Raw genomic sequence first — 15927 nt, forward strand, 5'->3', positions numbered from 1 at the left:
ATTTACCTACAAGAAAAACAAATCAAATTCCATTCATATTCAAACAAATAGAGATAAAAAAAATGGTGTCAAATCAGTTGGGCTGAAATTCATTCATTCATTCCTTTTTTTTCATAATTTTGGTGGTGTTTTTGTGGTTGTAATTGTCGTCGTCGTCGTTGTCAACGTCATCATCGTCATCATCCAGAATAACAAATTACAATGATGATGATGATGATGATGATGAGAACAAATAAATTAAAAACTCATCATTCATTCAATTCCTTGAAACCTTGATATACACACAACACACACGCCAAAAAAAAATTTTGTCAACGTCGATTTGACATCAGAATTAAAAAAAAACCCGGTGATAAACTAAACGGAAATAGTGGGGTTAGATGAAAAAAAAATTCTCTCTCTATATATATATATTAAAACATACACACATGACGATGATGATGATTAAAGAATATATTCATGAAATTCGTTTGTTTGTTTGTTTTATGAAAAATGATTATGATGATGATTATTATAATAAAATGTTTTTCCTACTACTATACAGAAACAGCAAAAAAAAAAAAAATGTTTTCCATTTATTTCACATTATACGGGTACATAAACACACACACACACACACACACCTCTGAACCCAAGAATTACTACAAAAAAAAAATAAAAATAAAAAAAATTATCACAATTCTTATATCAAACACCTTTTTTTGCGAGTCTCTCAAATCAACAACCAACAACAACCGACAACCGACAACAATTCATTAATGTTTATGCAACCAGCATATCATTCATTCATTTTTTATTAATCGAAAAAAAAACATAATGAAAATGTTTATTTGTAGTGGTAGTTTGTACTGTTTGTGTGTGTGTTTGTGTGTGCATATAACAAGTGTTTCCGTTTTTTTTAAACTGGAAAAAAATGGAAAATTTTTTTCTCACTTTTTTTTTGGTGCCCTTTCACATTATATCCAATGTGGACATTTGGATGAAACATTGGATGTGATACGTGTGTGCGTGTGTGTCTGTGTATGTAGAGACAGAGCAAAAAAAACGACTCCTCGGCTGTGTGATACATAAATTAATTTTTTTTTGTTGTTGTTCACTGAGCAGCCCCCACAATATCCCCGCAAAATATAATTTGGAACAAAAACAAGACAGTTTTTCGGTTGTTGTCGGTTGGTTGTTGTTGTTGTTGTTGCTGATGGCAATAGCAATGAATAAGAATTGAATTGAATCGAATGAATTTGTGATTAATAACCTGGGCCAACAACAACAACGACCAAAAAAAATGGAAAAGAAAGAAAGAAAAGTTTATGGCATAATTCTCAATAATACAAGAGCAACAGCAGTTTGTAATATTTTGGAGCATCGTCGTCGTCTAAGGTTGTTAATATTTGTATTTTTTATTTTTTTTTTTTGTTCGTGTGTGTTTGTCATCGACAAATTCATTTCTTCAAACATATATATATAAAAAAAACACGATGATAAACATTTTTCCTTTTTATAAGCAAACATATCATATCATATATCTCATAAATTTATGACGCTGAATGGATCTAGATTTTTTTTTTTTAGAACAAAAGAAATTAAACGGACCAGAACATAGAGACAAAAAAAAGAATAATAAAATAAACGACGATTCGATCTCTTGTTGTGTGTAACTCAACAAAAAAAAAAAAAAAAAAAAACATACACACACACTCATAAATAACAGAATCTGTTTAAACAAAATAATCGATGAATTTTCAATCAACAACAATAATAATAACCAAGTCAACAACACAGAGGAATCAATGATCAATAAATCATCATCAATGACAGAAATACAGGTGATCAGGTCACCAGACGTCATTATTCTATTTTTATCAAAATAGCGGACATAACAAAAAAAATTACCTACCTATTAATTAGCCACGTCTAGATAGACAGATTGATTGAAAGTTTATTTTTAGCTTCCAAAACCTACGTACAGACATTAATAATCGAATTTTTTAGATTCAAATGATTGCCAATTGCCAATTGGTAATTTTGTCTTCACTGTTGTTGATCGTCTGGTTTTCATCATACAACAGCGAAATCTTGTTCTCATAAAATCTAGATCAAATGAAAAGTCAAGTAAAAAAAAAAATTTTTTGACGCTGGTGGGAACCAAAAAAAAAAAAGTTATACTTTGTAAAGAAAAATAGACGTTTGTAGGTAAACCTATAAATCGTTGTCGTCGTCGTCGTCGTCGAGCACAATAATATTTTAACGATTATGTAATGGCCATAAAAAAAATAAAGAATCAACAGACTAAAGTAGAAAAAAAAACGAACGAATGAATAAAAACAATAGATTATTTTCCACATAAAAAAACCGAAATGAATTACCGACCTTGTGGTCGGTATTTTTTTTTTTTTTTTTTTTTTTGGCCAATTATTGATCGTTGCCATCATTGTTAATCGCATGGGAAAATTTTTTAAACACTACTACTACTACTACTACTACTACAGAATCGAAAATAAGAATACAATCGATCGTTATCATGAAAGCATGACTTGATGTTTTGATGAAATCATACACACACATTGCAAATCAAATCAATTGATTGATCGATCTACAATACACACACACAATCGTAAATTTTGATTGATTATCTATTTCATCGAATTGAATCGATACACGTCATCAATATTTCAAAATGTTGAATTGAATGAACAAATTATCACCACTGAAGATGATGGGTATAAAACCAGAATTCTTGGAAAAAAATAAAATTGTTTTTTTTTGTCAAAGAAAAAAAAGTTCTTGAAAAAAAACACACACACACACACTGATGATATAGAAACATTGATGATTGTTTCTTTTTTGTGTTTTTTCGATTCTTTTCGTTTCCATATAATCGAAATGATGATGATGATGATGATTATGATAACGATAATGGTTACTAGGAATCATCATCATCAACAACAACAACAACAAGACATTTATTTTGAGAAACAAATAAAAAAAAATTTCAATTTTCAAAATCTAAGAACGTTAGTAACTTGGTTGAATCGAAAATTTTTTTTTGTTCCATTTCATTTTCTACTACTACGGTTACATTGGGTGCATATAGCTTTGAATTTGAATTCGAATTTTTTTTGTTTTGTTTTGTTTTTTGATATTAAATCTAAACTAAAAAAAGAAAAAAGAAATCTTGATGTTTAATAAACCTTGGTTTTTTCTTCTTACTTTTTTTTCGTTGTCAAAAAAAAAGGTTATCACACACCTGGAAAAAAACCACATATACACACACACACACACACACAATATCACCGGCAGCCATAACAACAAGCCGCGAAAAAGAAAATTAAATTTTTGTTGTTGTTGTTGTTGTTGTTGTTGAAGCCAGAATATAGATTCTGTATAAACACCAACAAACAGCGTGATGACAGATAAATTTGAAATTGAAAATTCTTTGTCTACGCTTCATTTATTCATTCAAATTTTTTTTCGTGAAAATAGTTGACGTTTCTGCAGGTTCTGTAATTGACATTCAATTAACAATCACACACAGATAATGAACGTTTATTTACCAGAAAAATATAATTTGCGCAAACCACACACACACACACGAAATAAAAAAAAAAATTCACATGAAAACCATTGATGAAAAAGGGAATATAAAATACAGAATTCAAGTAATTCAATCAGTCACAGTCACAGTCAGTTTGTGGTCAAAATTTTTTTTGTTCAATTTCAATCATCACATAATTATGAATGTTTGAACAAAGTTTTTCAACAGGAAAATTTTGAAATTTTTTTCTTTTTTTGTTTTGTTGAAATAAAAATTGATAGATTGTGTTCAAATGAAATCAGTGATGATTTTTTTTTTCATTTTGAAAAAAACACAGAAAGTGAAGAAATTCGCGCACATCAAAAAATCAAAAAAAAAAAAAAAACGAGAAAACCGGGCAAGCCATCTTGATGCGATGGTGCCCAATAGATGAATAATGTCGCCGTTGTTGTTCATGATGCGGCACAAACACACAAACACAAACACGCACCAATTTGAGCCAAAAACAAATATTTGAAAAAAAACCCGATTCTTGAATGTATGTGTGTGTGTGTGTGTGTGGGGCGGATTGAATCTATATATTTATATTTCGAAGAGTGAAAAGGACGAAAATTTTGTTTTGTTTTGTTTTGGATCTAGAGAATGCGCACAAACTGAACATGATTTCAAAATAATGATCAGATATTTGTTGGTAGAAAAAAAAGAATCTCAAAACATTACCAGTAGGTAGATAGATTGGATTGATTTTGAGTTTTTGACATTTTATTGTTTTGTTGTTATTATACACATGGATGGGAACAAAAAAAAAGTTTTTCATATTTATTCAACGAACAAATGAATTTGAAATGTATTGAAATCCAAATTTGTGCATGTCCATCATAATCATAATAATAATGATGATCGAGAAAGAGAGACTGAATCGAACTCAAAATTTGTTTTTTTATTCAAAGTTTGTTGTTGTTTTTTGTATTGGAAAGCAAAAAAAAAAAATTGTCCACCGGACATTGAAAAATCGAATAATCAAAACAACAATCAATTTTCAATGAAAAAATTGCCCAAATATTCTACATTGCTAATTTGATTCAATCAGATTCTTTTTTTTCTCTTTGCTTGATTCATTCATTTATTTGTATCAATGATGAGCTACAGAAAATGGTGTCCAATAAATGAAATGAAAAAAAGAAAATTCCACATTGTAAATGTCAAACAGCAAAAAAAAAAAATAATATTCATTGATCCAAATTAATTGATTTTTTTTTCTCTGCTCAGTGATGAAACTTGTGATAATTAATTTTTTTTTTTCATCATCGCCATCATCATTCGACATTTTTCAACCTCGACAGCAGTAGTAGTAGTTGTTGGTGGGATAATTTGTCTTTCGATAAAAAAAAAGAATTTCAGTCACACACACACACACACACTGAAACATAACAAGAAACGAAAAGCCCATATTTCATTTCATTTTTTTTTCAATCAAATAAACTCTTGACTTTTGTTGCTGCCGCCGTTGCCGATGAATGAATGGATGAAAAAAAAATCTGATTGTTGTTTGAATGAATGAATTTTGTGATTTAAAAATTCGGCAAACACACACACACACACACACAGAGAGAGAAACGAGAGTGGAAAACATTTTGTTTTCCCGTTAAATAAATTGAGAAAAAAAAATTTTGAAAATTATATATCGACCAAAGTGTTCAATAGCGAAATTTTTTTTCAAAATTTTCAATGAAAAAAAAATCAATCAATTTTGATTGTACACAAAAAAACAGAATGTGAAAAAGTACATTTCAGGATGAAATGTGAGATTCTTTTTCATCATCATCAGGATGACCACTACCATCACTAGCATCTACAGTTAATTTTATGTAATTGAATATGACAACCACCACCACCACCACAACAACAACAACAACAGCAATCAATCAATCAATCAATCAATCTAATTAATGATTATTATTTAATCATAAAAATCTTTTTTTTATCTTTGATATTTGATTTTTCTTCTTCTTTCTTTCAATGGTGGCTAATCGATCACAATATTTGATATATCGATAAATGATCGATTAGCCACCATTGAAAGAGAAAAAGACAATCGAAACATTTTTTTCTTTTGGTCCATTCATCATCAAATGAATGAAGAATAAATGAATTGATGATAAATATTGGTGAGAAAAGAAAAAATAAATAATAATCTAGCCAGTTAATCTATCATCACCAATTGAATTGTCAACTTTTTTTTTTGTTTTCAATTGTGAAGTAAAATATGGATTTTTGTCAACCAACAAAACAAAACAACGACTGCAACGATATGAGATTAACTAACGATGTGTGATGTGGTCACGTTTCAATTCAATTCATTGCTGGGTATAGAATTTTTTTTTTCGTTGATGAAACGTATGTGAGTGGGCAATTCGGTTTTTTTTTGCAAGTAAGAAAAAAGACTCACTGATCTGTGTGGTCCAAACACAATAAATTTGAATTGGTGTCTATTAGCAAAAGTGGAAAAGTTTATCAATGTCCATTTCGGTCGTCTATATCATTTATACATAGAATAAATAAATATATGTTTACAGTAGTCATTATGATGAAACACAAAAAGTTCCGGTGAAACGAAAATAAACAAAAAAAAAATAGTTGAATAACCAATTATACACACACACACTGAGACACAAACAAAAACAATAATACAGAATATTCAATGAAACAAGAAGCATCCATTTCTCCAAATGATTTTAGATTTTTATTTAATAGAAACAAATGAATGGATAAAAGAATCGAAAAGTTTTGTTTTTTTTTCGTTGGCGGTGGTGGATGATGATGATTCCAAATACAAACTATCAACATTTTTGGCCATGAATGTTGTTGTTGTTGTTGATAAAAGAATTCTCCAAAATTTATCTAGTGGTCCACCACTGACACCACCACCAAAAACAAAGCAAAAGTCAATTTCAATTCATTTATTTATCATCATCATCATCTTCTCATCTCATCTTTATTCGAGCATATCATCATCATCGTTATTATTGAAGTGGATAAAATGTTTGGATATTTTCGGGTAATTCTCGGGTGCATTAAAACAAAAATGTGGACCAGAAAAAGAAAAAGAATTTCAATTAACATCTAACACACACACACACACAGAGAGAGATAGAGAATATTCTCGATATGTACATAGAGAGAGAAAGAGAGAGAAAATGCTGTAGAATTAAATTTGATTACATCACAAATTTTCACCAAGTTTCCAAAGTCAAAAATTCTAGGCAACAACAATTATTCGTAATGATTATTATTAATATGAATAATTGATAATCATTTACTTGGTCGTTGTAATTATAATAATGATGATGATGATGATGATTTTTACTTACTTTCATTTTTTTTAATTTTTATTTTTATTTTGTGTTTCAATGTTTCACTTTGGATCAATTTATATAATGATAACGTGAAAACGTTATTGACAACAACGAATGAATGAATGAATGAATGAATGATGATGATGATGATGACGATTAGGCGTCTATTTTTAGATTATTTCCATTATAGGTATAGAAACAAAAAAAAAGATTTTCACCACCTTTTTGGTGCATTGGATGATGATGTTTAGTTTGATTTTGGTTTTGTTTTTTTTCGGTGTTAAAGTAAAAAACGATTCGATTGGGATCAAAATAAAAAAAAACGGTTTTCATTTTGGTTTGATGTTCGTGTTTAGCGTACATATTATCATTCGTTTGATGGGTAAATCCCAAGTTGAATGTTAAAAAAAAGTTTCATTCTGGTTCTCAAAAGAATCAGAAATGAATAAATTTTTGATGATTAGCTAATCTGACCACCACTTAGAGAAAATGATTCACAAATTACACTAAAACACGTATCACTAGTAAGATTTTCATCGTCATCTGAAAAAAACTCTGATTCTGTGTATTAATTAAAAACAACAAGGCCAGCGGTGGCTGACAAACAAAACCCATCACCACCAGCACCACCACCACCAACACAAGATGCAAAGGGATTAAAATCACAAGCAAACAAACAAAAAAATCAGCTACTGAAAGACTAAAAGACTGTCATTTGTCGTCTAATTTGAAACTTTTTTTTGTTCATCTGAAAAATCCTATTACCAATGGAATAATATCATCCACATTGTTTTCCATGAATTTTAATCAATAAGAAAATTTGACTTTTACAAACACTTACACAAATGGCAAAACAAAATGGAAACATATTCGCTATTTATTTATTTAGTTTTTTTTTCGTGCGCAATGTCTATAAATAAAAGTTTTTCAATGTTAATTAAAAAGTTCATTATTTAAATTCATCATCATCATCACCATTCTGTGAATCATATGATATCAGGTTTTTTCTTTACATTTCATTTCCAATGATTTCATTTTCAATGAAAAAAAAATAAACTTATTGTTACAATAATCGAAATCTATTTCGATTCGAAAAATTTATTCTACAGAATCAGAAATTCTGTTCTATTGTAATAATTGTCATCATCATCATTATTGTTGACATTAAAAAAAAACGTACGACTTTAATTATCTGTCCATTTTGTTCTCTTTTTCTCGAATTATATTGACCATCAACACACACACACACACACACACAAAAAATTCTTCAGGAATTGCGTGTTCATTTCGATTTGTTCACACACAGACAAAAAAAATTCTCATTTATAAAACGAATCAAATAGTTTGACGTTAATCAGCCATAGCAAATAAAAAAAAACACACAAAGAACAAAATGTTAAAAAAAATGTGGGAAATTAAACTACAAACAAAATTTCAAGGAAAAAAAATTCATTGAAAATCAAGTGAAGAACAAAAAAAAATTTGAATGGCCACGAAAGATAAAAAACGAAACCAAATCATCATCATCATCATCAACAGTAGTTGTCGTCGGATAATTTGTTTTGTTTTAGTTGGTCAAGTTGGACCGGTTATTTTTTTGTTTTCTCTCGGTAGTTGGTTGTCGGTTCCTATTTTAGTGATTTTGTCAACAATGTAGTAATGACGTTTGTTTGTTAGTGTTTTCGATAATATAATTTATATGAATGGAATGAAAATGAAAGATTTGACATACTAATGGCTCTTTTGTTTTTTACCGGGCTACTACTACTGCATCATTCAATTCAGTCAAATTGAGTTTATCTTCACTACAGAAATGAATTCTGAAAGGCGAGAGAGAGAGAGAGAAATTGGTTTGCTCAATTTTTGTTTTTTTTTTTGTCAATTCCCAGGCAAAAAAAGTCACCAGAAAGAAAAAAAAACAATTTTCTATTATCTTATCGAGAGAGCGAGAGAGAAAATGATGATTATCAGTATTGTTTTTAATGACGGTGGATATAAAATAATCATAATCATCATAATAATCATTTTCCTAGAAATATCTCGATTTCGGGTTTTCATAATCATCCAACAACAACAACAACAGCTATCCAAGTGGACGTGCACACCAACTTTGAACACCTAATTGATTATTTATCCCCATAAGAGATTTGATGATGATTTGGTTCCATTTTTTTTTCTATTCGGGTGAAAAAAAATCCCAAAAGAAATGCTTTTTCAGAATTTTTCTACCACTACTACTAATTCAATGGCGATGACTTTCGAAACAAAAAAAATCGGATTCATTATTTGCAAATAAAATGTCATCATCATCATCATCATCATCATCACAGATTCTGGATTATTGAATTCTTTTCAATTCTCTTGTGTGTGTGACAATTTAATCATTGACATGATGAAATGACATATATGGTGATGAAATAATGTCAGAAAAAAAAGAAAAAGAAAATTGATCTCTGCAAATTATACATATGTGATGATGAACCTGATATTTATCAATCAAATTTCTTTTCGAATGGGCGTTTATGTGTGTGTCTGTGTATGTTTAAAAATGAAAAAGAAATTTCAATTCAATAAACAGCAGCTGCCTGATTTTGTGATGATTATCATGCATTAAAGAAAAAATGACAAATGTCAATTTAAAAAAATTGAGAAATTTGCAACTAGAAACCCTAATCACACACACACACACACAAACACAAACTCATATTACAACGTTTTTTTCGTCTATTTATTTATCATTAATTTATTCATTCATTCAATGACACATTTCACTCAGTCATCACTGCTATTATGTAACATATTGATTATATTCAATTTCTTTTCAATGGATCCAATGTTAATTATATATGTGTGATGATGATGATGATTTCACACAAACAACGAAGAAGAAAAAAAATGAATAAATTACATGTAGACAACATCAATGAATCATTAATGAGTGATTTTTTATTTCACCGTTAATGAAATCACCTGGTCGTTCAATATAATATAGCAGCAGCACATTTGATTTTTTTTTTTATTCAAAATGTGTTCATTCATTGCAAATACCTATTTTTTTTTTTTTTTTTTTTTTTTTTTTGGAAATTTTCATTTGAATATCATCACCAGATAGATTCTGTATATATATACAATTTTTGTCGTCTCATGTATGTCACATTTTATGGAAATTTTTTTTTCTTTTGTTCAAACAAGAATCTATTACATAGTGGAATCTATTTCACGTTCACTGTGTGTCGGATGACAAAAGAAAAAGAATTTCTTTTGACTGTGTGTGTGTGTGATGATTACATGGAATGAATGATAATCACATTTCAAAATACACATAGACACACACACACATGAGAAATCTTTAAATCAAAAAAAAGCAGCACCAAAAAAAAACTTTGAATTTTGATTTTTTTTTCTTCTACATTTATTCAAGAATCATTTTCATTTTCATTTTTGTTTTTATTCCATCATTCAGCCATGATTTAGTCGATTTGATTTAGTTGATTTACGTTCGGTTCAGGAAAAAATCAACCTGAAAGAGTATAAGTACGTTCTGTCTGTCTGTTTGATGATATTAATTTTTTCTTGGTACAACAAATTTTTTTTTTGATTTTCTGGCTCTTTCATATATAGCTAGTTAACCAGTTTTTTTTTTGCTTTGAGATAAGTAAACACGAATGCATTTCCCTGTCTTTCTGGGTGTTCTTTATCATCATTGTTTGTCATCATTTTGGAAAGTGAATAAAAAAAGAGAGAGTAAGAAACTATTCTAGCAGAATTAATATTTTCTATATCTATTACAAAAGTTTTTGGTTTTTATTTCAGACGTATGTGCATAATATCTCCTTCTGTACACACACACACACATAGATAGATACACGCACATTTGTATTCAATGTTTGAAGCGCCGGGTGAATCGAATGAACAAAAAAAAACGATGATGATGATGATGATGATGACGACAATTGACTGAATTGAATTGAATTGAATTGAATTGAATAAATGAATGAGAACCATAAGAAAATATATATAAGAAGAAGAAAAAGTAAAAGAAAAAAAAATTTCAACAGAACGGAAACGTACTGAAAAAAGAAAAAAAAATTTGAACTGAAAACATTAAAGTTCATCCAATGTTTTTCTGCTGCTGCTGTTATTGTTGTTGTTGTTGTTGTTGTCGATGTTTACTATTAACATCTGGTCCCTGATGGCACCAAATGCATTTAGTGGTTCCTTTTATTTTTTATTTTTTTTTTATTTTCAAAGAATCATCATCCGGTTTTATTCTACACATGAATCCATGTCTTATTTTCCACTATTCAAATTCAAAGAAGAAAAAAAAACATTTTCATTCAAAGATAGTAAAAAAAAAACTTAGCTAAACACCGAAAGCAAAACGAAACTAATCGAAAGACCGGAAAAAAATTGTCGTTGTTTTGTGCCAACAAGCAGAGTAGTATTATAGTGAATATATAAGTGATGATAGAAGCCATAATGTCCATCTTGTGGTCAGTTTGTTTCGTCTTCACTTTCTATCTCTCTCTCTCTCTCTCTCTCTCTCTCTCTCTCATTTCAGGCAAATGATTCAATTTCAACTTTTTTTTTCTCTCGATTGCATTCTATGGTTGATTGATTGATTAAAATCATTGAAACAATGAATAAATGAATAAAAAAAATGATCAACGATCAATTGGCTTGTGCATTGAATCGATCAGTGGCAAATAAAATGATTTTTTTTTCACCTTCACTTAACAAAGAGGAAAATGGGTTTCGAAATTTAAATGTCAAAAATCAATCAAACGTCAAATCGATAATTTTCAATGTGTGTGTGATGATGATTAAAAATAGAAAAAAAAATTCAATCACACTAACGTAGTACCATCTATCGAAAACTTTTGAAAATAAAATTATTCATACCTTTTGTATTTGTGGTATACATTTTCTTCGTATTGATCAGTGTTTGACAATTTCATGTAGAAATTGAAATAAAACAAAAAAAAAAAATTTCTCTTGAATTGTTGTAGATGTGAACGCCTAATGAATTTCCATTTCGAATGAAATAATCAACGCGTCGACGTTTTGTTCTGTATTGAACCATAAACAAGAACCGATGCCAAAAACATATATAAACAAAACAAAAAAGTGAGAAAAAAAAGTTAAATTTAGATCACGAATCATCGAAATAAGAATCGTTTGGCTGCAATCATTTTTTTACATTGTTTTGTGGCTTTGGTGGAGACGTCTTCAACACACACACAAACACAAAACTTTTTGTTGTTGACGAATAAAACACAAACAAAATGTCCAACGAATTAAAAACAATTAAAATCAGTCTTAGTGATCGTGAACGAAATTTTTGTGAAGATGACCAACATCGATCAGAAACAAATCTTAAAGATTTGATTCTATTCACTAAAGAAAATGAACTTGATGAACAAAAACCATTGGATGAAGAAAAATTTGCAAAATTATCAGCAATCAATATTTCATGTCTTGAACTTGGTGGCCTAACATTATCATCATCGGCTATAAAATTGCTCGGTGATTGTGGTGCCCAGAAACTTCAATGTTTACGTATTTATGACTGTTTAAATGTCAATGATGAAGCCATTAAATTGTTTGGTAAGTTTTTATTTTCAATCTTGTTCAAACAATCACATATGATTCATACATTTCTATTTATCAATATTCCAAGGTCAACGATTTGGAAAAACTATTGCTCATCTTGAAATGTTGGGCAATACTGGCGTAACGGATGTCGGTTTGAAAGCATTAATCTCGTCGATTGGTAATCTTGAAGTTTTACATCTTGATAATGCCATTGGTTTGTTGGCTGAACATCGTGAAACAATAACCAATATGCGACATGTTTGGTCACGTATCAATGGTGATGAATTGGAAAAGCTGTCACAATTTACGGCCAAATATGCACAATATTTACGTCATCTAGACATTACGTTTGCTAACACCAAAGAAAAGACACCTGAATTTATCCGATTGCTCGAAAATTTGACCGGTTTAACTAAATTATCAATAACTTGTACGGCAAATGTTGCCATTGAAAAAGAATTGGCACAATTATTAACAAAACTGTCGGTCAATTTAACCACGGTAAACATTTGTGTTTGGATGGGCGATGGTGATGTACTTATCGATGCCATAGGTAAACTTCCGAAACTTGTACAATTAACATTGAATGGTCGATCACCAATGCGTCATATTGATTTTCGTATCAACAAAACGCTTGTGCCAATGGCAAATTTGAAAGATTTGAAAAACTGTCGTTTGATTCTTAAAAATCATTCAAAAACATTATTGGATAAATTTGCCACTCATTTGCCTAAATTAGAAACTTTGGAACTCGAAGGTCTTGACATTGATGATCAAGCATTGTCTAATCTATCTGGTCTAGATAATCTTACATTTTTGGATATTGTTTCACCAACGATAACGGATACTGGAATGGCTGCATTAATACCTAAACTACCGAATCTGACATTTTTACGTATCAATGATTTTGGTACGGATAAAATCTGGAACAAAACATTGGATTCAATCATTGGTGAAGCAAGCCGCCGACAACAAGTACCAATTGAAATTGTATTCACTGAATCATGTAAACTAGATCTAGAATCTCGTCGTAATAGTTTACCAAAAAATTTGACCGTTTCTAAACGAAATTCTACTCATCTATTGTCGTTTCCTGGCTCAACACCTAGAGGTTTCTGAAACGAACAACAAAAAAAATATTCAAAAATTTAAATTGAATTGATGATTTTTTCTGTCTGCCTTATTTTATTTATCAAATAAAAAAAACAAATTAGACGTTTTTTTTTTGGTACAATCGTACTTTGAACGAGTTTTTTTTTGTTAAACAAACAAAATGAACTTATTCGAATGATGGACATATGATATGATAAGTTTTTGATAATAGTGGAAACACTCTCCTTCACATATAAAACGATTAGGCAAAAGTCATTTCTCGAGTAGCGAAGGTTATTCTTTCTCTGTATTCATTGACTAAATTGGCTAAAATAAAAATGACAAAAGAAATCGAAGAATTCGTTATAAAATCTCCACGAGAACACCCACCAATTAGTGATGTGAATTTTAGTGAATATATTGCAAAAAAATTCACCGTTGATAATTGCAATAAAACGGCAATTGTAAGTGTTTGAATTTCTAAATTTTTTTGTCAATTCAATAATTGAATTCATGCAGATTATTCCGGAAAATGGAATGGAACTTACATTCATACAATTTCATCAACAAATTCAACGATATGCTAAAGGATTTTTATCTTTAGGATTGGAACGAAATGATATGGTTTTATTTTTTGCTGATAATTCTTTGGATCTTTTAACATCACAAATAGCCACTATATATTTAGGTGTAGTATTCTCACCGATGACACCGGCAAATGGTCCATTTGAAATGTCGAATCATATACATAATGCACGTGGTACTGTTTTATTTGTGGATCGCCAACGTGTCGAAAAGATTTTATTACCAGCAATGGATAATGAGAAATATTGCTCCGCAGTTAAAGGACTTAAAATGTTGATTATCATTGATTCCAATGATGATACTGATGATGAAATGATTTCAACATTGAGCAAACATCCAATGTCTCCCAAATCTGTTGTATCGATGAAACGAATTAAAGAGAATCTCGAATATTTGGAAAAAATTCCATTCTTTGAACGAAATAAAGATGATCATTTAATGATTGTGTATACTTCTGGAACAACTGGACAACCTAAAGGAGTGATATATACCCATCATTCAGCAAGATCGATGATTGAAACAAATACGCCAATTCTAATGAATTGTCGATTTTCATTTTGGTATCCATTTGGTCATATTTCTGGTGCAATGTTTAGCGCGTACAATTTATGTCATGGAATCACATTGGTGATAGAAAAAGAACCGATTTTGGATAAATTATTATCATCTGTTGAAAAATATGGAATTGAAGAGTTAGCAATTGCCCCGGGACATGCAACACAATTGATACGTGAAGATTATCGATTAAAATATAATCTTCAATCATTACGTGTATTGGTATTCGGTGGATCGAAAATACCGAAAGAACAACTTATTGAAATTCGTAATCGATATAATGTCATAATGCATGAATTGTATGGTTCCACTGAATTGTTACACTGTGCCTATAACACTGGTGATGATGTAAATGAACCAGTTGGCAGTGTTGGTCCACCATCACCTTATTGTGAAATGAAAATTATTGATTTAGAAACGGGAAAAAATCTACCAGCTAATTGTTCGGGAGAAATTTGTTTTCGTGGACCACATCTATTCATTGGTTATTTTCATAATGAAGAAGCTACAGCGAAAGCAATCGATTCTCGAGGATGGTATCATACTGGTGATTTAGGTCATTATGATGAACGTGGCAATCTTTATATTATAGATCGAATCAAAGAAATGATCAAATTTCGATATTGGAGTATTTGGCCCTATGAAATCGAAGAATATTTATTAGAAAATCCAGCTATTGATAGCTGTTGTGCTGTTGGTGTTAAACATCAAACCGATGGACAATGGTTAAGAGCATATGTTGTAATTCGGCCAGGTCATCAAGTGACCGAACAAGAATTGATTAAAAATGTTCAAGGTAACCTGGAATTCACTTAAAAGATAACACAATAATTAATTGAATATTTCACCTTTACAGATAATTTGGCCTTCCAAAGACGACTTAGAGCCGGTGTTCGATTTGTCGATAAATTACCACGAACATCCATTGGAAAAATTGATCGAAAACAATGCCGTAAATGGATTGAAAATGAATTGATAACCGAAATAGACGAATGATGATTTTTTCGAACTTTTCATTGATGAAGTTTTCGAAAGCTGAAAAGTACAAATTTTTTCAAGTGCAAACAACAATAATCATCATTTCTATTTCTATTTTGATTTTTTTTTTTTTTTTGGATAAAAAAAATTGTACCAGAGACATATGATTAAATGATCAAATTTCGTTCGTTTTTCTTTAGTTTATCAGAAAATAAAATATTGAAAAGAACATCT

The 15927-nt window shown here is 29.8% G+C and overlaps 2 protein-coding genes across 2 annotated transcripts; both read left to right on the plus strand.

Annotated features, from left to right (window-relative positions):
* Positions 1–11855: 11855 nt before the first annotated feature.
* Positions 11856–13717, plus strand: LOC124495461 (uncharacterized). The gene is made up of 2 exons (XM_047058845.2): positions 11856–12495; positions 12569–13717. The coding sequence occupies exons 1-2, from the start codon at positions 12174–12176 to the stop codon at positions 13600–13602; spliced, it is 1356 nt and encodes a 451-aa protein (XP_046914801.2). The 5' UTR covers positions 11856–12173; the 3' UTR covers positions 13603–13717.
* A 127-nt stretch (positions 13718–13844) lies between these two features.
* LOC124495460 (uncharacterized) lies at positions 13845–15919 on the plus strand. The gene is made up of 3 exons (XM_047058844.2): positions 13845–14039; positions 14095–15511; positions 15572–15919. Exons 1-3 carry the CDS (start codon positions 13914–13916, stop codon positions 15709–15711), a joined length of 1683 nt encoding a protein of 560 aa, XP_046914800.2. The 5' UTR covers positions 13845–13913; the 3' UTR covers positions 15712–15919.
* The last annotated feature ends 8 nt before the right edge of the window (positions 15920–15927 follow it).

Source organism: Dermatophagoides farinae, chromosome 8, assembly GCF_024713945.1.
Source record: "Dermatophagoides farinae isolate YC_2012a chromosome 8, ASM2471394v1, whole genome shotgun sequence".
In the NCBI taxonomy this organism is placed as follows: domain Eukaryota; kingdom Metazoa; phylum Arthropoda; class Arachnida; order Sarcoptiformes; family Pyroglyphidae; genus Dermatophagoides; species Dermatophagoides farinae.

Bases quoted from the DNA above. Each gene is read 5' to 3' on its own strand.
- LOC124495461 (XM_047058845.2), top strand. From the start codon at position 12,174: ATGTCCAACGAATTAAAAACAATTAAAATCAGTCTTAGTGATCGTGAA. The intron at 12,496-12,568 runs GTAAGTTTTTAT...CAATATTCCAAG, and splicing joins TGAAGCCATTAAATTGTTTG to GTCAACGATTTGGAAAAACT.
- LOC124495460 (XM_047058844.2), top strand. From the start codon at position 13,914: ATGACAAAAGAAATCGAAGAATTCGTTATAAAATCTCCACGAGAACAC. The intron at 14,040-14,094 runs GTAAGTGTTTGA...GAATTCATGCAG, and splicing joins ATTGCAATAAAACGGCAATT to ATTATTCCGGAAAATGGAAT. The intron at 15,512-15,571 runs GTAACCTGGAAT...TCACCTTTACAG, and splicing joins ATTGATTAAAAATGTTCAAG to ATAATTTGGCCTTCCAAAGA.